Source organism: Carcharhinus amblyrhynchos, chromosome 11, assembly GCF_965287045.1.
Source record: "Carcharhinus amblyrhynchos chromosome 11, sCarAmb.v2.hapA, whole genome shotgun sequence".
Lineage (NCBI taxonomy): Eukaryota > Metazoa > Chordata > Chondrichthyes > Carcharhiniformes > Carcharhinidae > Carcharhinus > Carcharhinus amblyrhynchos.
In genome coordinates this window covers 50920845-50944659 of record NC_137334.1, presented here as the reverse complement: position 1 = coordinate 50944659, position 23815 = coordinate 50920845, and the positions used below count along the sequence as shown (strand labels likewise).

Genomic DNA, 23815 nt, shown 5'->3' with positions numbered 1-23815 from the left:
ACAAGTTAGCAGTTTACACATATATGAATGCAGTAAGCGAATCAGAACAAGGAGTTAATATATATGCTGATACTTTACATGTATTGTTCACCTTAGCCCAAAGTTACCGAAAAACATGGTTGTAAATGTCATTAGTTTAAAACATAAGAAATAGGAGCAGGAGTAGACCATCTAGCCCTTCGAGCCTGCCCCGCCATTCAATAAGATCATGGCTGATCTGTCTTGGCTCAGTTCCACATTCCCGCCCTCTCCCCATAACCCTTAATCCCCTCGCTTATCAAAAACCCATCAACCCACGTCTTAAAAATATTTAGCGAGGCAGCCTCCACCACCTCAACGGGCAGAGAATTCCAGAGATTCACCACCCTTTGAGTGAAGAAGTTCCTCCTCAACTCTGTTCTAAACCGCCCCCCCTTTATCTTGAGGCTGTGCCCCCTAGTTCTACTGTCCTTTCTGAGCGGGAAGAGTCGCTCCACCTCTATCCTATCCATCCCATTCATCATCTTGTACGTCTCAATGAGATCTCCCCTCATTCTTCTAAACTCTAACGAGTACAAGCCTAGTTTATTCAGCCTCTCCTCATAGCTCAACCCCCTCAACTCCGGTCTCAGCCTAATGAACCTCCTCTGCACTCCCTCCAAGGCCAAAATATCCTTGCGTAAGTACAGCGACCAAAACTGCACACAGTACTCCAGCTGCGGCCTCACCAATGCCCTATACAGCCGCAGCAAGACCTCCCTACTTTTACATTCAATCCCCCTCGCTATGAAGGCCAGCATCCCATTAGCCTTCCTGACCACCTGCAAGCTGGGTTTTTGCGACTCATGCACAAGGACCCCAAGGTCCCTCTGCACCGTCGCCTGCTGCAGTTTTTCGCCACGTAAGTAATAGTCCTTCCTACCATTATTCCTACCAAAGTAGACCACCTCGCACTTGCCAACATTAAATTCCATTTGCCATTTCCTGGCCCATTCGCCCAGCCTATCTAGATCCTTCTGCAGACTCTCCACACCCTCCGCGCAATTTGCCGTTCCACCAATCTTGGTGTCATCAGCAAATTTCGACACCATGCACTCGGTTCCCTCCTCCAGATCATCTATATAAATGGTAAATAGCTGAGGCCCCAGCACTGACCCCTGGGGCACTCCACTAGTCACCAACCGCCAATCCGAATAGCACCCATTAACCCCCACTCTCTGCCTATTTGACAACCAATCCTCTATCCACACTAACACCCTACCCCCAACTCCATGCCCCCTTACCTTCTGCAATAACCTCTTGTGAGGTACCTTGTCAAACACCTTCTGAAAATCCAGAAAGACCACATCCACCGGCTCTCCTCTATCCACCGCCCTAGACACATCCTCACAGAACTCCAATAAATTTGTCAGACACGACTTCCCCTTAACGAAACCGTGCTGCGTCTGCTCTATCAAGCAATTCCCCTCAAGATGCCTCGCTATTTCCTCCTTGATGACGGATTCTAACATTTTACCTACAACAGACTTTAAACTAACCGGCCTATAATTCCCTGCCTTTTGCCTGGCACCCTTCTTAAACAATGGCATAACATTAGCCGCTTTCCAATCTTCCGGCACTTCCCCGGAATCCAGCGACGTTTGGAAAATAACCAAGGCATCCACTATCACCTCCGCCATTTCTTTCAGAACCCTCGGATGCATTCCATCTGGTCCTGGGGACTTGTCCACAATCAGTCCCTCCAGTCTGTCAAGCACCACCTCTCTAGTGACAATAATGTCATTGAGACCCTTCAGTCCTACCAACTTTCCATCGCTAACACCCGCCAAATTATTCACGTCTTCCTCCGAGAAGACCGAAACAAAAAAAGTTATTCAAGACCTCAGCCATTTCCCCACCCCCTACCACTAAGTCCCCCTTCTCATCCTCTAAGGGTCCAACGTTCACCCTAGCCAGCCTCTTCCTTTTTATATATTTATAAAAACTCTTGCTATCCTTTTTTATATTAAGCGCTAGCCCAGCTTCATAGTTTCTCCTACCCTTCTTTATTAACTTCTTTGTCAATCTTTGTTGACACTTAAACCTCTCCCAGTCCTCTTCTCGCCCACTATTCTTAGCTACTCTAAACGCCTCCGCTTTTAATTTAACACTTTCCCAGAGGGTTGGGAACCGGCTGGTTAGTAGTAGTCATTTCGGGAATTCCTACAAGGGAATGCACTTTGCAACAATAACAAATAGATGCATTCACTGCCCAGACACAAGGATAGATATGCCCCTGGATTCAGGAACACATGACTATTCAACTTGACAACGAGCCGGTGGGAACACTCACTTTGACCTTATAGTAGCAATTGTCGTTACCAGGCAAGAGGGATGTAGCGAGTGCCAAGAAGGGTGGCCACGTCTGGATTTGAAGGACAAAGAAAACCATACTATGGTATCATATGGTTGGCTGAGGTACACAACAGCGATTTATATTAATGTATAACTGTTAAATGAAATTAATTTAAGCTAATGAAAGGCAGATTATTGAGTAGGGAAAAACTATAATTGATCTGCATTTGACTATGTACTTCAGATTCCGAAAGCTGCATCATCCTTCGGAAATTTCCAGTTGGCTGTATGTTTGATTTGTTTGCTCTATGTAAAATATATTTATTACATCTTTGCAGAGATATTTGCCTTGCAAGTTTTGAATTGTGTAAGACACAATTGGCCACCTTCAAATTTCCCCTGCAACATGCAGATGCAAACAGAGGTGACAAATGTCACGTCCAGGAGGGTCAATGAATTAATCAGATTTTTAACAGAAACTGAAAGCCAGGCTATGAAAGCAGTCAACTGTGGCATCATTGCACCGTTCCCACAGATAGAGGGTTTGATCAACTACACACGTGGCCCATTAGGGCTTCCTGGGAACTGCCAGCTACATCTGTAAATTGGAACTGGCTTCACTCATTTAATATTCAAGTTGTCCCTGGCCACTGGAAAATTATTATACGCAGGTGTGTGCTTGTTTCCCAAGAAACTTCTATGATGCATACATCTTCAGAAATTCCCAACTGCCACAGCCATTTCCTAGCACTACCCAATACAGGGTTAGATCCTCAGTGACAAGAGCTACCCCTCAGAATGTGGCTCATGATGACACCAGGGCGTTATTCCCGGTAGAGCAGCGTTATAATGCTGCACATTGCTCAACAAGTGCAATCTAGAGCAGCCCACAGGATTACTCAAAATGCACTTCTGGCACTGGTCTGGTCCGGCAGATCTTTACAATACATACAATAGAGTGGCCAAAATTGTCATTAGTTGTTATGTTTTGCGCAATATGCCTTTGCAAAGGGGAGAAAAATTGCCAGTTGAGGAGAGAGGAGCTGCTAAATGCCTCATATGAGGACAATGGGCAGGGTTACGATGATGAAGATCTTGCAGCAGCTCTCAAAGATGCCACGGCCATGTAGAGGTGTGTCAGGGACAACCTCACCTTAATTGTTTTGACCACGAGTGAAGCTCCTCCCTAACCACTTCTGCTGCTCTGATAGGATGCCACCTCTGCCAGTCTTCAACTGGAGCTACATCATTCCTCATGTCCCTGTAACCCCTACATTACCAAGAGGAGTGTACCATTCTCATATAGGACGGAAAGAAATGACTGCCATGAGCATACTGGATTTGCACAGACACTCATAATGAAGCTATCATGAGCCAAACTGTTTCTTGCCTATATCATCAAAGCTATGATTACAAAAGCAGCACATATCTCTCACACAGTGACTCAGCCAATTTACTTGGCAAATCATTTATGGGGAAGCCATTAGATACTGCATGAGCAAACATGTCATATTGCCTCAAAAATACAATTCGCATCACACACAGTCACCCAAAAAAAAACTGACTTCTAATACACCATAGCCCCGTTGTCTGCACAAGGAAGATAGCCCTTTGTCCCCTTCATTCAACAACGACTGCCAGAGTATGACAATGCAATATACCCTCTGAAGGGCATCCCAACAAATGCACATAATGCACACAATTGAGTAAACAAAATATATTGTGATACCTATACACACGTGCATACCGTAACATTGTCTTTGCACCCATGCCTACATCCTGCCCTTAATACTGAAATATTACTTTACGACCACAACGCCCCCTTGTGATAGTAACATCAGCAGTTGATGAGGTTGCTGAGAGTGATCTCCATTGTGTGATTGCATGTTAGATACATGCCCACTGCACAAACAAATTTTTTGTTGTGATTCTGTGCATTGTCACTCCTGACATGCAAGTAGAAATGGCCTCTACTTCCTGTACTGCCATTGGGAGCCATAAATTCTTATCAAATTCCAACTTATGCTTCAGTCCAATATCCTCAAGATGCAGATCCCTATCTCTATCACCATGCATGAAGGGTCAATATAATTTGTCGAGTGTAGGCACTAACCACTTAAGTCAATTTTTGAATTTTTTAAATCGTGGAAGAGAACTTGGATGCCTGAATCAGGAATATCAACCCACTACACAACAAATTTCCAGAGGTGGATTCACCAAGGCCCAAAGTTTCTCAAGACACTGGAATTATATCATAAATTCTTGTTCAAGTTCAGACACTGAAGGTCACACGATTGAACTAGTTTAAGAAGGATCCCAAAGGACAGACTGAGAGTCTGCCCTGGCAATGAGCATCTTTTCAACTAGGAAAAGAATCCAAAATTCAGAAGGTGACCAGCTGTCAGGTTTGGTGTGTGCCACAGAGTGATATTTTTCAGAAAAGGTCACCATTGCTGAAGGAATGGGATGCAGCCAGATGAAGAACTCTCTTCTCTCTGCAGGATCCTGGCTGTTTTACATCATGTCTTCTTCAGCAACTTAAACACCTAGCACCTGTGACAGCCAGAGTGTGAAAAGGGGCAGATGGAAGGTGTCTTGCAGCAGATGAATTAAAGGGCCAATTGTCAAGTTAATTTTAAAATAGACTATAACTGGGATTCAAAACAAAAGAGTTCAAAATAGGAGTTCTAATGACCACTCTGGAGAGCTGGGATGGGTGGGTGGAGAGGATAGGGACTTTAAATGATTTTTCTGAGATTTGAACGGCTGCTGAACTCACAAATTAATTTGCATCCTGAACATTGGTTTAAATCAGCAGCTCTGGAATCTCAATTATCACAGTGCAGAAGACCAGTTGACATTCGTGTTTGCACAGGCTCTCCAAAAGTGCCATTTTTCTGCCTTTTCCCCCCCATACTCCTGCACATGATTACTTGAACAGAAACAATCAGATGCCGTTTTGAAAACCTCAATTGAACCTGCCTCCACCACACTTCCAGGCACCGTATTGCAGATCCAGATTGCTTGTTGTGTGAAAAAGCTTTTCTCACATCACATTTACTTCTTTTCCAAATCACTTTAAATCTTTGCCCTCTCATTCTCGATCCTTTAAAGAGTGCAATGACCTATGTCGGTGGCAAATGCTTAAGCAGATATAGGTAGATGTCAGGGATAACAAGATGTATGTAAGTGGTAGCGACTGTACCAGAAGAGTCTATTGTTATAGAAATAATTAAATGTTACAACTTTGATCATTCAGCTTGACCAGTTCATGTCAGTGTACATATACCAACAATTCTGGTCACATTTACCTGACTTCATTCCAGGTCCCTTTCCTTCATTTGTCCATCAAATCGAATTTTTAATATTGATTGTTCCTACTTCAACAAACTAGTGTGTGTAGGGGTTACTCTTCTGCTTTGTTCTAAACCATTTTTAATTTTCTATGTTCCTTTTCTCTTGGAAACAGTCAGGTTCCACCTACCCTGTTTGACCTTCTCATAACTTATAATGCAGGTCATGACACTCCACATTAAGGTTTGAAAATTTTACATATCCTTCTGACTATTTGCCTTTTAGAAACTATGCCATTAGCTTTTTTAAAAGCCTTTCAAGCAAAGGTACTTTCTTTAACACTCATGAGCATTTACACTAATTCCTTCTGTTCTTCTGCAATACCAAGTCTATTTCCATTCAGAGTATAGTTTTCACCAAATACATTGCCTCACACTATCTGGTATTTACCATATTAAGCCCATTCCCCAACATAACAGCTTCCCTACATCTTCTTTTGGTATTCTAAGGAATTAAAACATGTTGGTAAAAGTAAAAGTGGATGCTGGAAATCTGAAATAAAAACAGAAAAATGCTGGACTAACTCAGCAGGTCCAGCAACATCCATGGACAGAGAAACGCAATTCACATTTCAAATCCATACTATCCTTCTACTATGTTTGGGGAACAGACATAGTCAGACCTGCAAAGGACACTCTTCTCAGAGCAGACTTCAGAAAGTGACGTGAGACCAAAGCAGCTGATTGGCAAGTCCTGATGAGTATTTGCAATCTATTAGAGTAATTCATTGATTAATACTGAGGGAGGGACTAAGAGTATAGAATAATACTGTACAATTAAGTGTTTGATAAGAAACAAGGCTCCTGGCTAATGTAAATAAGGTCTCAGCTTACAATTTTTTTTAGAGGATTAATGAGTTTAATTGAGAGGGCCATCATGGTAGGAGACCTCAGATCTGTGATACGCCCCTCCTGCACAACATGGGAAATGAGGGACATTGATGATTGTGTGTGCAGGTGTGTCCAAATGTAGCTTCTAACTAACTGGATTTCAGAGCTGGAGCTGCGGATGGACTCACTGTGGAACATCTGCAATGCTGAGTAAGTCATGGGTAGCTTTGATTTGATTGTCACATGTATTAGCAGACAGTGAAAAGTATTGTTTCTTGCACATCACACAGACAAAGCATACCATTCGTAGAGAAGGAAACGAGAGGGAAAGTGCAGAATGTAGTGTTACAGTCATAGCTAGGGTGTAGAAAAAAATCAACTTATTGCAAGGTAGGGCCATGAAAAGTCTGATAGCAGCAGGGAAGAAGCTGTTCTTGAGTCGGTCGGTACGTGACCTCAAACTTTTGTATCTTTTTCCCGACAGAAGGTGGTGGAACAGAGAGTGTCCAGGGTGCATGAGGTCATTAATTATGCTGGCTGCTTCGTCCAGGCAGCAGGAAGTGTAGACTATTTAGTGAGCTGGACACACTGCAAGTTAGGATTGCATAGGCAAATAGGGAATGGGTGACTATCAGGTACAGTAAAAGACTCAGGAGTCATCCCCCTCTCAAACAGATATACCACTTTGGATGCTGTTGGCAGGGATGGCCTCTCAGGGGGAAGTAGCAGCAGCCAAGTTCACGGCACTGCTGCTCAGAGGGGTGGGAGGAAAATGCATGGCAGGGGTATAATAAGAGGAGATTCAATAGTTAGGGACACAGACTGGCATTTCTCTGACCACAAATGTGAATCAAGGATGGTATATTGCCTCCCTCGCGCTAAAATGTCACAGAGTGGCTGCAGGGAATTCTGGGAGGGAAGGTGAACAGCCAGTTGTCATAGTACACAATGGTACCAATGGCAAAGATAAGCAGCTGCAAATTGAGTGCAGGAAGTTAGAAGATAAATTAAAATGCAGAACCTGCATCTAATAATCTCAGGTTACTCCCAGTTCCATGCGTTAGCGAGAGCAGGAATACGTCGACGGACCAAATGAACAAATGGTTGGAGAAATGGTGTTGTCAGGAGGAATTCAGATTCTTGAGGCACTGGGACTGGTTCTGGGGAAGATGGGACCTGTTCATACTGGACGGGCTGCAACCAGGGGGAGCTAGGATCAATGTCCTTGTGGGAGCTTTCACTAGCTCTGTTGGGAAGGATTTAAACTAGTGTGGCAGGAGGATGGGATCAGATAGGTCAGATTCAGATCAGGAAAATGGAGGAAAAACATGAGTTGTGATGTCAATGATGTAGTGATAGGCTTGGAGAAGCAAAATTCTAGGAAGTGCTCAGCAAAGGGAAACAGATAGGGTTCAACAATTTATACTTCAAAGCAAGGAGTATTACAAACAAGAAACATGAGTTAAGGGCTAAGGTAGACACATGGCGGCAGAACGTCACTGCTATAACAGAAACCTGGCTTAAGGTGGCAAAATTGGCAGTTCAATATCTCTCATATAGAGTCTGCAGACATGATAGAGTGGGAGATAAAAAAGGAGAGGGAGTAGCAATAATGATTGAAGAATCAATTCCAGTTGTAAGGGATGATATTCTAAAATGGGTCAACAAATGAGGCTTTATGGGTTGAGTTTAGAAATAAAATTGGGGCAGTCACTACTGGGAATATATTGCAGATCCCCAAATAGTGAAAGGGAGATAGAAAGACAAATATATAGGAAATTTCTGCCTGTAAGAACTAGAGGGCAATAATAGAAGACGACTTTAACTATCCCAACATCAATTGAGATTCAAACAATACAAGAGGCACGATGGGAGAAAAATTCATGCCGTGTCCCCAAGAAGACTTTCTCAACCAGTTGGTGATAAACAACAGGAGGAGATGCAATTCTAGACCTAGTCTTGGTGACGAAGAAAGGCAAGTGGGTGAAGTGACAGTTGGCAACCATATTGGAGATAGTGATCACTATAGTGATAGTGATAGATTTAGCATTACGATAGAAAAGGACAGAGATAAAGCAGCAGTAAAAGTTTTGAACTGGGGGAAGGCAAATTTTACAGGAACGAGGAGGGACTTGGCCAAGGTGGATTGCATTGTATGGCTACAGGATAAATCAGTGCAAAATCAGTGGGATGCACAAAAAAGCAAGATCCTAAATGTACAAAGTAGACATATCCCCAAAAATAAAAGTGGTATTGTCAAATCTAGACACATCCGCTACAGAAAGAATATGCTAGGCACAAAGAAATAAGCACTGCAGATAGCCTAGATTAACATAGGAAATGTAGGGACAAAGTAAGGAAGGAAATAAGGAAATCAAAGAGAGGGCATGAAAATGATTAGCAAGTAAAGTTAAAGAAAACCTAAAGATGCTTTACCAATATATTAATGGTGAAAGATTAGTTAAAGAAAAAGTGGGACTTATCAGAGATAAGGGAACTTGTGCGTCGATACATAGACTATAATATTAATATTTTATCTCCATATTTAGAAAGGAGAGGGATGATGCAGATATTGTAGTCCAAGGGGAACACTGAGGTATTGGATGGGATAATCAGAGAGAGAGGAAATATACTAAGGTTTGGAATCCCTGAACGTTGATAAGTCGCCAGGGCCAGATGGATTGCTTCTGCAGCTGCTGAAGGAGATCAGGGTCGAGATAGCAGATGCTCTGAGGACGTTTCTCCAATCCTCACAGGATACAGGGGAGCTATTGAAGAACTGGGTGGCATGCCTGTCCTGCATGCCAATCAACTGCTCCTTAAAAGACGCCCACATGCCAAATGTGGATTTGCCCTCAAACAACCTCTCCCAAATAACAGCCTCCAAATTCTGCCTAATCCGTGCAGAGGAAGCATACAAGAATATACAAGAGGGCAGAGGAAGTGCACAAGAATTTTGCCAGGGCTAGAAAACCATAGCTACGAGGAGGGATTGGATAGGTTGGGGTTATTTTCCTTGGAATAAAGAAGGCTGAAGGGTGACTTGATTGAAGTGTACAAAACTATGACAGAAAGAGGTAGAGTAGACAGGATAAAATTGTTTCCTGGACACATTCAAGATAACAGCAGAAGGAACATGAGGAAGAACTGTTTTGTGCAGAGGGTACTGGATGCCTGGAATTCACTGTCTGAGTTGGGGTGGAGGCTGAGACCCTAAACTTTTTAAAAGTACCTGCATCTTCATCTTAAATGCTGTAAATTACAGGGCTATGGATCAGACACAGGAAGGTGGGATTAGAAAGAGCACCTGGGTGTCCTTAGACTATTATGGACAAGATGGACTGAATGGTCTCCTTCTATTTTGTGGTTTTTCTATGGGTCTATGATTTTGGTATCATCTGCATATTTCAACATCACTCCCTCCATGCCTAGATCTACATTATTAATATACACAGTGAATGGAAGTGACCGAAGAACTCAACTCTATGGAACACCATTTCCAACTGTTGAGAAAAAAAATCTGCCTTTAACTCCTATCCTGTTTTCTAACAACTTTTAATCTCACTGTCCTGCAACAATTTCAAACATGTTAATTTTCTCTAGTAATCTTCCAATATGGTACTTTATTGAAGGCTTTCTTAGCATCATGCAGACCACATTTACACTACTTACACACCAGCCACATCAGTTACTTCCTCAAAAATATTCTGAAGTAAAACAGTTGTACTTTTGTCAGCCTGTGTGATTAAATAACTTACATTTTTTTTAATCCTATAGCCTGTTATTCTAGTTTTCCATTAATAGACTATTATTAAACAGCTTGGATTTGAAGAGAGGCTTGGTTGGCTATAATAGAAACAAAAAGCAGTAAATCTAAATCTTTGCAAATCATTGGAAACACTATTCTAATTGGCCCAACCAATGCTGACATGCTTCTTTAAGAGGCATTTCAAACCAATGAAGCTTTTCATTAACTTAAGATATTTTAAATCAGGCAAAATTATTTTCACTGGTTGACAGGTGGCAATTAATAAATTTAAAGCCACCAAAATAACAAACTAGATAGATGAAGAGCTTTTCTTAAAAACACACACAAATAGAGGGATGCTTGGATGTAGACGGCTCTTCCACGAACAATGCTGGAAGCAGAATCTATAATCACTTTTAAGGTCACATTTCAGATGAAAATCAGATTAGACTTGTCTGTGGAGGTGGAGCTTTGTTCTGAATATGAGGAAAGCACTGAGTGAGCCTGAGGCACAAAAGGGTACATTCTACAAATAGAATGTTAAAGCTGGGTGTCTAACATGTGCAGCATACTGTAGCAAAATACATTCGTTTCTGTATTTCTTTCTTTGCTTTCTGGCAAAAGCAATCGCAAACAAAACTTCTACAATGCATAAAATGCAAATGTTTAAAAGTCCTCTTAAATGCCCCTGACACTCCAGACATATTTTAAACTAATATCCATCTCTCCATTAGTACCTACCATACTTGCATTTAAACTTTTGCTGCAAGCCCACTGAACATTCTGCACATCACTATACTGATGCATTCATTTATTTTGGCTTTCAAACGTGGAAACCCTCATGTTGGTTTCCTTTTTTTTCAAGCTCAAAGCACAATTTCTACTTTTCATCGTATTTTCTTCACTTTATTTAGATTTGGTGGAATCCTGAATAATATAAATTGGCTGTTCATTCGCACAATTAAAAATGATAGTATAAACAGCAATGAAGTTTTGCTACATTACCCATCGAACATTGCTCATACTCCGATACTTCCTGATCTGCTCAAACAATGGCTGCAAACATATAACCAACCAATCACAAACTACCAACTGACACAAAGCCAACCAATCACTTGTTTTGAGAACTACCAATCAAAAGCTAGCAACTGCAAATTAAAGCATTCAATAGTTCTGGCTCCAATTTCTTAGGTCAGTCATGGTTTTATGTGAGGAACTACTGATGTCAAAGTTACATGAAGTACCACATTCAAGCATCAGACATTGATTGTAACAAAATTCATGTTCAGAAGAACAAGATATTAAAAAATAAAAGCTGGTCATTAATCCAGGAATTAAAGCTCTAATTGACCCACACATTATATTTCAATAATACATTGCAATTCATTCAAAGCAAAGTTTATTGAACAATGCAACCATTTTCAACATTTTCAAAAAAAATTCAGCAATTTTCTGCTCCTCTAATATAACAAAATTTTCTAAGGTGGTTCAGAAGCAAAAAACAGGTAAGAGAACATTCTGTTGGTGATTGAAGACGCAGTCAAAGCATTAGGTTTGATGGTGGGGTAAAGACAGGAGAGTTTGGGCAAGTGATTGAGAAAGCCCCTGGTTGTGGCTCCAAGACTTCCACATATAGCTGGACGATACAGACTACAATCCAGAGACTCAGGGCAACAATATGGGGACCTCACAGTGCCAGGGACTCCAGTTTGATTCCTGGCTTGGGTCACTGTCGATGTGGAGTTTGCACGTTCTCCCCATGTCTGCATGGGTTTCCTCCAAGTGCTCCAGTTTCCTCCCACAGTCTGAAAGAATTACTGGTTGGGTAAATTGACCCGAACAGGTGCCGGACTATGGCAACAAGGAAAATTTCACAGTAACTTCATTGCAGTGTTAATGTAAGCCTTACCTGTGACTAATAAATAAACTTTCTTTCAATCCCACCACAGCAAATGGTCAAATTTGAATTCAATAAAATGTCTAACGATGACCTTAATAATGAAACCACTGTTGATTATCGTAACAAAAAAAGACATGCCCTTACAAGGGCGAAATCTGGCATCTTTGCCCCATCTGGCCTATAGGTGACTTCAGATCTAGAGCAATGTGGCTGACTCTTAAATACCCTCCAAAATGACCTAGCAAGCCATTCAGTTCAAGGACAATTAGTGATGGGAGATAAAATTTGGCCCAGCCACCAATACCCACATTGAATAAAAAAATTGCATTGGGAAAACCATTGTAGGTTAGCAAGTGGAGGTGGGCAAGAGGTAGGGTAGGAATGGAGCCAACCTGAGCCATATCACAAATAGATACAGGTAATCTTGAAAGAAACACAATGAGGCATGAAAAGCTCAGTTCAGGGTCAAACATCAAACAAGATATCAGTTAGGCTCAGTTAACGCATACATACATTCATTCTTCCCCACAAAACGTTCTGATTCATAACCTGGACTCTCGTTATCTCTGATTGACGTGCACACCATAACAGCAACAGAAAATTAGTTAGTCGTTTTTCTATTGTAATTCCAACATACAAACATATTTTACCTAAATCGGGCAGGTGACAGGGGCGTTGGTGGAAACATTCCGGGTTCAAATGAATCAAAATATGTCAGTGTCCATGAGAAGCTGCAGCATGACAAGCCAGCAATTAAGGCCAAAATCAATGAGCCCCAAAGACCTGAAACCAAACAAAGTTCAGCTGTAAACATTGACCACACAGATTTATAAATATAATGCCCTTTTTCATAAAAAGTGTCCACTTCAAAGTGAGATTACCTAAAATACCAGTCTGGACGCCATCCTCGCTGTTTTCTTCGTCCCAGCGCAAATCTGTAACCACAATTCAGACCATTTTAAAACAAAGCTGTACGGATGGAGAGTCCGAGCGAAGTTTTGAAAGTTTCCGCAGAGGGGGGAAGTTGTGGGATGCCAGTACCTTTGAAGATGATGTACATAATCGCCAGGAGGAAGGCAATGAAGGAGATGATAACAATGCAACACAACATGGAGCAGAGCCGGGCTGGCCACTTGTTGCCCCGGTAATGGGTGTAGACGGGCGGCACCAGCAGCCGGCTCCGCCTCGGCCCCGGCTCAGCGGGATTTTTCTGTGCACAAACATCGGCCGCATCCACTTCCATAGGCTCCTGTCCCGGCGGGTTACAGCCCATCATCTCCCCGCCCTCCAGAGCAGGTGGAACAGCCAAGCCGCTTCGCTTCACTAACCGCGGCATTGAGGCAGGTACTCGAAGCGAGGCACCGCTGTGGAGTTTTATTCGACTGAGAGCAGCGCTCCAAAGGAAGCGACAAAACAGCCACCCTCCTCACTCACTCACTCTCACACACACACTCAGGGAGATGGCGGCCAGGCCAAGTCAAGGCCACACCTTTCCTCCCTCACTCTCACCCAAACTTGCCCGCCGCCAGGCCGCAGGGTCAATCTAACCTGCTGCTCAAAGGTCCCGCCCCCCTCCCCTCAGCCTGCCCATTCAGCAGCGCGATGCGGGCAGTCCCGGCTCTCGATTGGCGAACAGTGCTGTCAATCTGATAAGCGGGGGGGGGCGGAGCAACGGGTGACCTTTGGCCTCTGCCCCCCCCGGCGGGCTGAGCCAGTCGGATCGCGCGTTGCTGCTGCGGGTCGCCAGGGCCGCGCCGGAGCGGAGCGGAGAACATGGTGAGTGCTGGAGCTGCAGCGCCGGCCCATTGTTGGAACTGGGCCGGGGGACGGGACGGGGCGGGGGGAGGATGGCGAGCAGGCTGGGGGAGGAGGGGAAGGAAGAGAGAGAGGCTGCTCCTGCTGGCGGGCCCCGGCTTCTTCTCTGTGACTGGGCCGCACGGCGACCTGCAAATATGGGCGCGTGAGATGAGAGGCTGGTGGGCGGCGAATGAGAAGGCCTCGGCGGACGGGCGGCAGGCAGAGCCTTCCCGATCGCTCCATTCATCCAGGCGGCCGGCACGGCTCCCAGTTTCAAAAATAGCGTCAGCTCGGTTGGGGTGTAATTGCGAATGAATGGGGCTGGAAATTGCAGTCAGTTTAACTTTGATCTCGGTCACGTCGTTGCATGGGTTATTTCCCCTGCCGTTTGTCACACAATTAATGAGAATACAAACATTAGCAACATGGCGTGCACGGCGCTCCCCTCAATCAATAAAAGAACTGAGCATCCTGCCGATGTAAAATAAAATGTGCGATCTCTACTGTCCCCATTGTTAAATGGCAAATTATTATGTAATGTATTCGGAATTAACTTGTTATAGCTACCTCAGGTTTGTGGGAAATGTAGAAATTGATGAAAATAGATCACGTATCTGATATATTTCAAACTGAGTTTATAGATGCAATAATCATTGTACGTACTCTAATGTATCTTAGTGTACTGAATATATAATTAGGATGTGTATTTATATAAAACTATATAGTACGTAAATGTACAGTTAGAAGTAGGCATTGCATATATGAACAGTTGAGATGATGGTTTTCTTCGTGTTTGTTAGGTACAACCCCAACCTTTTGCCCTAATTGATACCTACTTCTTCAGCTGCCTAGGCCCTAAGCACTGGAATTTCACCTCCTCCCCCCCCCCCCCCCCCAGACGACTTTGCCTTTCTGCCTCTTCCCTTCCTTAAAAGCTTTGTTTAAACCCCATCTCTTTGAGCAAGCATTTGGTCACCTTTCCTAATGTCTCCTCTGGCATGGTATCAGTTTTTGTCTCACTATGTTCTTGTGTGGGATCTTAGAACTGTTTGCTACATTAAAGATGTTAAAAACGTGTATATAAATTAAGGTGTTGTGTTCAGTAAGTTTGTATATCAGTTAGTTATAGTAACTTTTTCAACAAATCAGACGAAAGGTGTTTAAGTATTGCCTGGTATTTCAGTGTGTGGAACTGAGTCAGTATAAGTAAATGCAAATGCAGACTTTGAATGCATTTATATTGTACTTCTCACGAGTTGATGTGGAATAGTAAGGCCATTCGACTAACCATTTATCCGAAATAAACCTAAAGCTTCCTCAATGCAACATCCGATTGATTCTTTAACAGTTTTAAGTTTTTGACTATGGCATACAGTAGTGGAGACAGTTCGAAGTGTCACAGCAGTAAGTTATTTACAACTGATGAATGTGTCTTAAGTTGGTGTTTTTCCTACTTTAAAGCTGTGGCACCTTGTATAACTCTTGCAGACAACATTGGAGATTATTTGCACCAAGTTGTAATTCTGTGATTTAGTTTAATTTAGTTTGTCAAAGTGTCCTATAAATATCTTCAGTGCCCCTATAATACCTTCTGCGAATGTAACCAATGTGTATTAAGGTCCTGCATCAAAACTATTGTTATAAATTGCAAACAATAATGGTCCCACCATTGTTCATTGTAGCAACCCTCTCAGTACTTCCCGAACCCATTATGATATAATGTCCATGACGAGTAAATACCTGGTTTTTTTTCCTCATTAGACATTTGCTACTATAGCCAAGAATTACCACAGCTTTGAGACTATTTCCTTTTGTAGGGACTGTTCTCCTGTGCTGTCTCAAAATGTATGAACAACTTTGGAAGACTTAGCACTTAGAATGTCACTTCCTTAAAGAAATTGAGGAGACAGGTGAGGCAGAATCTTCCCCATGATCATCCTGGACTAATTCTAAAACAAAATACTGCAGTTGCTGGAAATCTGAAATAAAAATGTAAAATACTCAGCTGGCCTGGCAGGATCTATGGAGAGAGAAACAGTATTTCAGGTCATTGATGTGCCATCAGAAATGTTTTGATTTTCCAGGTTTGTGTTCTGATGAAATGTTGTCAATCTGGGCTAAAACAAAGAATGCTGGAAAATCCCAGCGGGTCTGACAGCATCTCTGGAGAGAAAATAGAGTCAGTCTTTCAAGTCTGGGTGTCCTGACTTGAAACATTGGCTGTATTCTCTCTCAGCAGATGCTGTCAGACCTGAGATTTTCCAGCATTCTGTTCTTGCTTCAGATTCCAGCTTTTGCAGTATTTTGCCTTCATGAATCTGGGCTGCTGTTTATGAAGGTGTTGGTGCCTGTATGGTCGTAGAGTCAGTATGTCACAGTGGAGGTCTTGTAGCACAGTGATAGCATCCCTCCTATTGGTCCAGAAACTCCAGGTTCACCTCCAGAGCCAGGATTTGTAAATGCCCATCCCTGGAACCATTCTGGTAAATCTCTGCAATCTCTCTCAAGGATCTTCGCATCTTTCCTACAGCGTGCTGGCCAGAATCTAGTTTTGGCTTAACTGGAGCTTTATAATGGGTTGGCATAATTTTCCTTCTTTCCTATTCAATATCTTTATTTTTGACATAACAAAGCACTTGGGTTTTTTTAAACTACTCTATTAGTATGTCCAGCCATCGATAGGTCCAGGCAGTGGATGATCGACAGAGTCATCCACCCTGACCGTTTGCCCCTCTATTGCGGCTATATTCGTGGCCAGGTGTCCCTAGAGAGAGAGAGCATGCAGTGTCTGGGGACTGCAGGAGCTGGGGTGTATTATCGACCCCAAAGTTTCCTGTGTGCTTTGTCTGGTTTCCCCTCCTTTTGGAGAGCTGTCCTTTTTGATTTGTCCCTCAGTTAATTTGATTTTGTTGGAACCCAAAAAGAAGTACCACATTCAAATAGCAATGCACATGAACCCTAGGCCCCTATGTCATAGAATCAGAGAATCCCAACAGTACAGAAGGAGGCAATTAGGCCCATCGAGTCCGTACCAACCAAAGGCCCTGTTCCCGTAACCCCACATATTTACCTTCTTAATCCACTCGACACTACCGTCAATTTAGCATGGCCAACCAACCTAACCCGCACACCTTTGCAGTGTAGGTCCTTTATATAATTTTTTTGAGCTATGCCATTCTGTCTGTTATGTCTTCCTATTTCTTCTGCTAAAGTGCATAATCACTCAGTTCTCTGTTAAATCCTGTCTGCTCATGCTGCTAGCCTATGTGGCATATTTGTAATATGTCCTGTTGCAGCCAATGTATCATCCTCACTTTTGGCCACGTTTGCAAGTTTGGAATCATTGGAAAATTTTGAATCTGTATTCTAATATCCAAATTATTTGCAGAAATCAAAATAAAAGTAGTGGTCTTAGCACTGACCCTTGAGGAACATTGTCTAACAACATCCAAAATGAAAACCAACCATTTACAATTCCTCACTCTTTTCTGTCCTTAAGCCTTTTTTTAATCTAAACTGACAATGACCATCCCATTTCCATGAGCCTCAATTTTGTTAACCAATCTTTTATGTGACATTTTGTCAAAGGCAAAATTCTTAAGAAGGCAACTTTCAATGCTTTCCCTTGATCAACCTTTTCTGTTATTTCATTGAAAAATTTTGTTGGCTTATTCAAGCACCGTTCTGCTTTTTACAAATTTGTGCTGGCACCCACATTAGCTCAGCCTCTCCAAGTGAATTAATTTTTTTCTATAACTGTATTCATTACTTTTGTTAAATTGACCAACCTATTGGTATCGTTCTAAGAATATACCTTTTATTTAATAAAGCTGTCACATGTGACTGTCCAGTACTCTGGCGTGCCTTCCATATCGAGGGAAGGCATGTTATAAGAACATAAGAAATAGGAGCAGGAGTAGGCCTTCGAGCCTGCCCCGCCATTCAATAAGATCATGGCTGATCTGTCGTGGCTCAGTTCCACATTCCCGCCCTCTCCCCATAACCCTTAATCCCCTCTCTTATCAAAAACCCATCAACCCGCGTCTTAAAAATATTTAGCGAGGTAGCCTCCACCACTTCAAATTCCACACACACCCGCACACCTTTGCAGTGTAGGTCCTTTATATAATTTTTTTGAGCTATGCCATTCTGTCTGTTATGTCTTCCTATTTCTTCTGCTAAAGTGCATAATTACTCAGTTCTCTGGGAGAACTGGCAGAGAATTCCAGAGATTCACCACCGTTCCTCCTCAACTCCGTTCTAAACTGCCCCCCCCCTTTATCTTGAGGCTGTGCCCCCTAGTCCTATTATCCTTTCTGAGCGGGAAGAGTCTCTCCACCTCTATCCTATCCATCCCATTCATCATCTTATATGTCTCAATGAGATCTCCCCTCATTCTTCTAAACTCTAACGAGTACAAGCCTAGTTTATTCAGCCTCTCCTCATAGCTCAACCCCCTCAACTCCGTTATCAGCCTAGTAAACCTCCTCTGCACTCCCTCCAAGGCCAAAATATCCTTGCGTAAGTACGGCGCCCAAAACTGCACACAGTACTCCAGCTGCGGCCTCACCAATGCCCTATACAGCCGCAGCAAGACCTCCCTACTTTTATATTCAATCCCCCTCGCTATGAAGGCCAGCATCCCATTCGCCTTCCTGACCACCTGCTGCACCTGCAAGCTGGGTTTTTGCGACTCATGCACAAGGACCCCAAGGTCCCTCTGCACCGTCGCCTGCTGCAGTTTTTCGCCACGTAAGTGATAATCCTTCCTACCATTATTCCTACCAAAGTGGACCACCTCGCACTTGCCAACATTAAATTCCATTTGCCATTTCCTGGCCCATTCACCCAGCCTATCTAGATCCATGATAATTGCTTTAACAATCCTAAAATGTAGAACGTCTGCCTTAAATTATTGGTTCTTAGGTCACCCCTTCACTTGTTATACAGCCTGTCGACACTTTGCATACACTGCTTGCATTTGTCTATTAGCACTTGTGATTACTTGTAAAGACTTGTTATTCAACCGACTATACTTATTCTTTGACACTCTTAATTCCTTGCTAATGTTGGGGTATCATCACTTTGCCTATATTTTCTGTGCCTGCGCACCTCGCTTCACTTTAGCTGACGAGGAGCAGCACTCTGAAAGCTTGTGATTTCAAATAAACCTGTTGGACTATAACCTGGTGTTGTGTAACCTCTCATCTTAACATGTAGAAATTCCTTTTAATTTCATCCTAAATGAGAGACCCCATATTTTGAAACTCTGCCTCCTGGTTCTGGATTTCCTCCAAGAGAGGAACTGTCCTCTTGGAATCTATCCTCAAACCCCTGTCGAAGGATTATGTACTTTGCAACAAGATCATTGGATCACTATGCATTCTTCGAAACGCCAATGAGTATAGGCCCAGCCCCTGGTAGTTTTCATACATAAATCATAACAAGTTATCAAGTCGGTACAGCAAATACATAAGGAGGCATGTTGGATATTGCCCTTTATTTCAAGGGGGCGGCACATAAAATTAGGGAAGTTTTTTATCTCAAATGTACAGGGAGATCACACAGGGAGTACAGTGTACAGTTTTGGTTTCCTTAAGGAGGGCTGTACTTCCATTGATGACAATGCAGAAAAGGTTCAGTCAACTCATTCCTGGGATGGAGGAGTTAGGTGTTGTCTTATGAGGAAAGTTTGAGGCATTACTTCCTTCTTTGTATTGCAACCCCCTTTAGATAAAGACCAATTTTCCACTAATGTTTGATTGTATTTCTTTCCTGTGCATTGGCTTTTAATGATTTGTGTATTTGGACTCACTATTCATTCTGGATCAAAATGATTGCCCGCATTCAACTGCACTTATCATAGTTTTCCCCATTCACTTAATCTGTCTTTGTCTTTCTATAATTTACTGCTGCTGTCAGCATGATTACCTGTCTTTCCCAATTTAGTGAGGTTGCGAAAACTACTTGATGAGTACAAATTATTTTTATAACTCTTTGGGTATTCAGACCCGTGCATTTCCAGTTTATTTTTAGCCTGTTCAGAGCTTGCATTTCATATCAAAATAATACTTCCCCCAGTTTACCTGTTTGAGGAAGGCATGTTGCCCATACCTTTGTGAACAATCGGAGTTCATAGTCTTTTGGTGTTTATTTTTATTTTGATAATCACTCGCTATGCTTTTTTAAAAAAATTATTGCCAGATGATCTTTCAAACTCTCATTCAGTTCATTGGTAGCATTTAACTTTTGGTCACCTGGGTACTTATTTTTCAATTTGGCTTTAATTGACTGCTCCTTGATAAATTTTCCTAGATGTTTTCTTTCAAATTTTCTCAAGTTATTCATACCTTTTTAATTCTTTTCTTTGCTTTTTTTTGATAAAGCTCCAACCTTTGAGGTTTTGGTGAATAAACTTGGATCTGGTAGGCTCACTTTCTTTCCAACAGTGCTAACTTCTGAAATTTTTAATCTCTGGTTTTCCCTTTGTATGTATTTAGATTTGTATTCCAAATCTGGTAGTCCTCCTAACAGTATCTTAATCTGTTGCAGTTTGTTTACATCAATGTAATGTAACTCGAGCTGCTTTTACGTTGACCTTCGGAGGCTCACACGCAGCCGGTCCTCAGTACATGAATGTATTGCACCTGGAGCCAATCCCAATGTAGCCTTAGTGAATCTGACAAGTTTATTTTTGAGCCCCTGCTTAGATGAATGGGGAACCAATGTTTTGCATCCCTTGTGGTTGGTTTAAAAGCAATATAGAAGGTTACCAAACACATTTGGGTCTTGACAGGTGAGGCTTTTTGCTGGGGGATTGGCGGGGGCAACTTGCACAATTTGCAATCCCAACATTTTGGAGTATATATCTAGACTAAAGAAAAAGACATTATTTTGATTATTTGAACTGCATGATTAGAAAATTATCAATTTATGAATAGTGTTTGGATTACTTGTGTGAATTCATGTAAATTGAATGGAAATTTAAAACCAGCTTTTCATGCATCAATTTTACTTGCTGACTCATCATAAACTAAAGTGGTTATTCTAATCCAATGTATTCATTAACTTTACACAATTGTCAGACAAGAGTGAAACTTTCTAATCTTTAGATTCTTGGGGGATTTGTTTAGTATGAGAAGGATATTCATCAAGTAAAAACTGTTTATTCAGTGTCCACCCTGTAATTATTTGTCAGTTATGGTTTATAGTGTTTTGCAGTAGAAATGAAGGGAATTATTAAAGCTTTCTTGGAATGCTGTTTGGTTCAGCCATTGCAAGCAAATGAAAATAAGTAATTGTTACCAGATCAAAAATCCTGTTGTGTTTATGCATTTTTACTTAAAACTTGTGTTTGTTTATATAGAATTAAATATGTTAAATGAGTATGCAGTACTTTACAGAAGCAATATGTAGTTTATTAATGCAGAAAATATAGAAAAGTATGCAAATGCTTTTGAGGCTGAATGTATAATGGAGACCGCTCCAAAGAAGGAATGGTTAGGAGGGGTGACCAAAATCTTTGTCAAATTAGTGGGATTTAAGGAGTGTTCAATTCCAGAAAAATGGTTGGAGGAGGAGAGAACTGGAGCCAATTTTCATACTATCAAATTTATTTACAGGACTACACATTGCAAGCATACACCTCCGAACCAGACAACTGCAATTTTGTTCTGAGTCTGGTCACAAAGGAATTAAGTGAATGCCCAGTTAATACTCACTGCACAATTGATATACAAATAATGAAGCACCATATGCAGAGTACGTGATAAGCAATTGCAGGTCCTGATGAATAGTTCAACATTGTCTGAATTTTTGTATTTTCCAATTGTACTGCTGCTACTGGACTATCATGCAACCATGCAATAAGCAAGATCTACAGTGGTTTGATTTTCAGAGGGCTCTTTGGAGTCTGCTAACATTTGAACAAATATTCTATGAAATGTCCTGAAAGGGTTGCCAAATCTGAGTTCTGTCCTCAAAACAGAATGTAAGTTTTGAATTCAGAGTTTGAAACAGTTGGCTTGTTTTTCTATTTTATGAGCTACTGGGGTCCACAACTTCATTTGTGTATCGGTTATTCTTCAATATTCTGAGTAATGGGCTCAGAAACGGGGCTTATAGTGTTACCATCAAAAGCAAAATACTGAGAGTGCTGGAAATCTGAAATAGAAACTGAAAATGCTGGAAATCTGAAATAGAAACAGAAAATGCTGGAAGTGCTCAGCAGATCAGGTAGCATCATAAAGAGAAAGAGTTGATGTTGAATTATGATGAGCACATACTTAATTAAGCATCATATTTGGATTGCTTTTCACTTGTTTCAGCAATTAGATGCTTTGAAAGTGTCTTTTGTGATTCTGTTTTATACCCGAAACACAGGTTGACTGCAGTGCTTCATTCAGCCAGTCATTTGACTACCATTATGGATTACAGTGGACATGTTGCACAGTAAGCTAATGTGGGTACTGCAGACTGATTGCAAGTCAAAATGATCATTATTGTTAATGTGATGTTGATGTACATGTGGAACAAAAATGATGTTATTTGATATCCAATGAAACTGACTTTAAAAATGCTGGTTTAAAAGTCATGCTATGTTGATTTGTTTCCTATATAAATGTGCATAATTGATCTTATTTTGTTTTGTATTAGTCAACACCAGATACATCAAATGGACCAGGACAAGCAGCATCTTTTGGAAATGCCCCTCCCATGATTCCACCACCATTTGTAAGTAGTAATGCAAGGTGGTGTTAGCTGCAGGTCATTTTTTGCCTTTGTAATATTACTGATGAACTATATCAATGCCATTTTCTTAAGATGGGACCGCCTGGTATGCCTCCACCGTTTCCACCTATGGGCATGCCACCAATTGGCCAGAGACCACCAAATATGCCACCTTTGCCACCAGGCATGATGCCACCAATGATTCCTCCAATGGCAGGACCACCAATGGGACAGGTAACCTTTCTGTAGTACAATGAATCACCCTATGGTATGTTATAATTGGTCTGCAAATTCAGTCATTCTTTTGGACAAAAGACTTGAATGTAAATGTTTTATTTCCTTTACCTATTTTATATTTTGAAGATGCCAGGAATGATGCCTCCCATGATGGCAGGAATGATGATGTCCCGTATGCCAACTGCCCCCATACAAGCAAGTGCACCTCCGGTAAAACATCTTTATTTTGTGGTAATAAAAACAGAGAATGCTGGAAATACTCAGCATCTGTGCAGAGAGAAACAGAGTTAATGTTTCAGGTTGATGACCTTTCGTTTATTTCAGATTTCCAGCACTGTAGTATTTTGCTTTTTTATTTTTGTGGTGTTTATTGATACCCTTTTCAAATATCTAACAAAATAAGAATGGTTATTTCTAGTCTCCGTTGCATTACTGTCGCTCTCTTAGTTGTATATCTTTTGAAGAACTCTAAAGCCACTTGTTAAAGTATTCTGTGGAATTGTCACCAAATATAGTATGGCCATAGATTCATCTGACTCTTTGCAAATGTTCTTTTGCAGAAACAGTACATCTTGAGGGTACGTTTTAAGTGGGCGCGAAAAGATTTGGAACCATTGTTGGCAGTAGGGATGCTGGGCATTGTGCAAATGCTCTGAGTGATAGCTTCCCGCTAATACCATTCCTGTACTCATACACCCATTATATCAAGCTGTGCAGTTGAGTCCACTAGAATTAGCAAATTCTAATAAACCACTGTATCGTCATTGTGTTCACTTCCAATAAGTGAACCTCTTTTTGCATGGTTTGTGCAGCCTAAACTGCACCTTTTCTCTATTATATGTGGCGTAATTTTGTCTTGAAAACTAAAAATTAGAAGAAACAACTGTATGAAACTAGAATTGTTTT

General features: G+C 41.7%; 2 protein-coding genes across 10 annotated transcripts in view; one reads left to right on the top strand and one right to left on the bottom strand.

The window, feature by feature from the left end:
• arl6ip6 (ADP-ribosylation factor-like 6 interacting protein 6) overlaps positions 1–13641 on the bottom strand; it is a 47794-nt gene extending 34153 nt beyond the window's left edge. For 3 of the 4 annotated variants that reach the window (XM_080199084.1, XM_080199087.1, XM_080199088.1), the window contains exons 1-3: positions 13187–13641; positions 13027–13080; positions 12796–12928 (exon numbers count right to left, since the gene is read on the bottom strand). In XM_080199084.1, the coding sequence (XP_080055210.1) occupies positions 12796–12928; positions 13027–13080; positions 13187–13481 (482 nt within the window). In that variant the 5' untranslated portion in view covers positions 13482–13641. Of the gene's footprint in view, positions 1–11632; positions 12097–12795; positions 12929–13026; positions 13081–13186 lie in introns of those variants that run through there. The other variant, XM_080199086.1, reaches the window with a different exon arrangement.
• Positions 13642–13862: 221 nt separating this feature from the next.
• Positions 13863–23815, top strand: part of prpf40a (PRP40 pre-mRNA processing factor 40 homolog A) — a 69933-nt gene continuing 59980 nt past the window's right edge. For 2 of the 6 annotated variants that reach the window (XM_080199081.1, XM_080199078.1), the window contains exons 1-4: positions 13863–13921; positions 22598–22675; positions 22766–22906; positions 23036–23119. In XM_080199081.1, coding sequence (XP_080055207.1) covers positions 13919–13921; positions 22598–22675; positions 22766–22906; positions 23036–23119 — 306 coding nt within the window. In that variant the 5' untranslated portion in view covers positions 13863–13918. Of the gene's footprint in view, positions 13922–20328; positions 20368–22324; positions 22404–22597; positions 22676–22765; positions 22907–23035; positions 23120–23815 lie in introns of those variants that run through there. The other 4 variants (XM_080199079.1, XM_080199080.1, XM_080199082.1 and 1 more) reach the window with 4 other exon arrangements.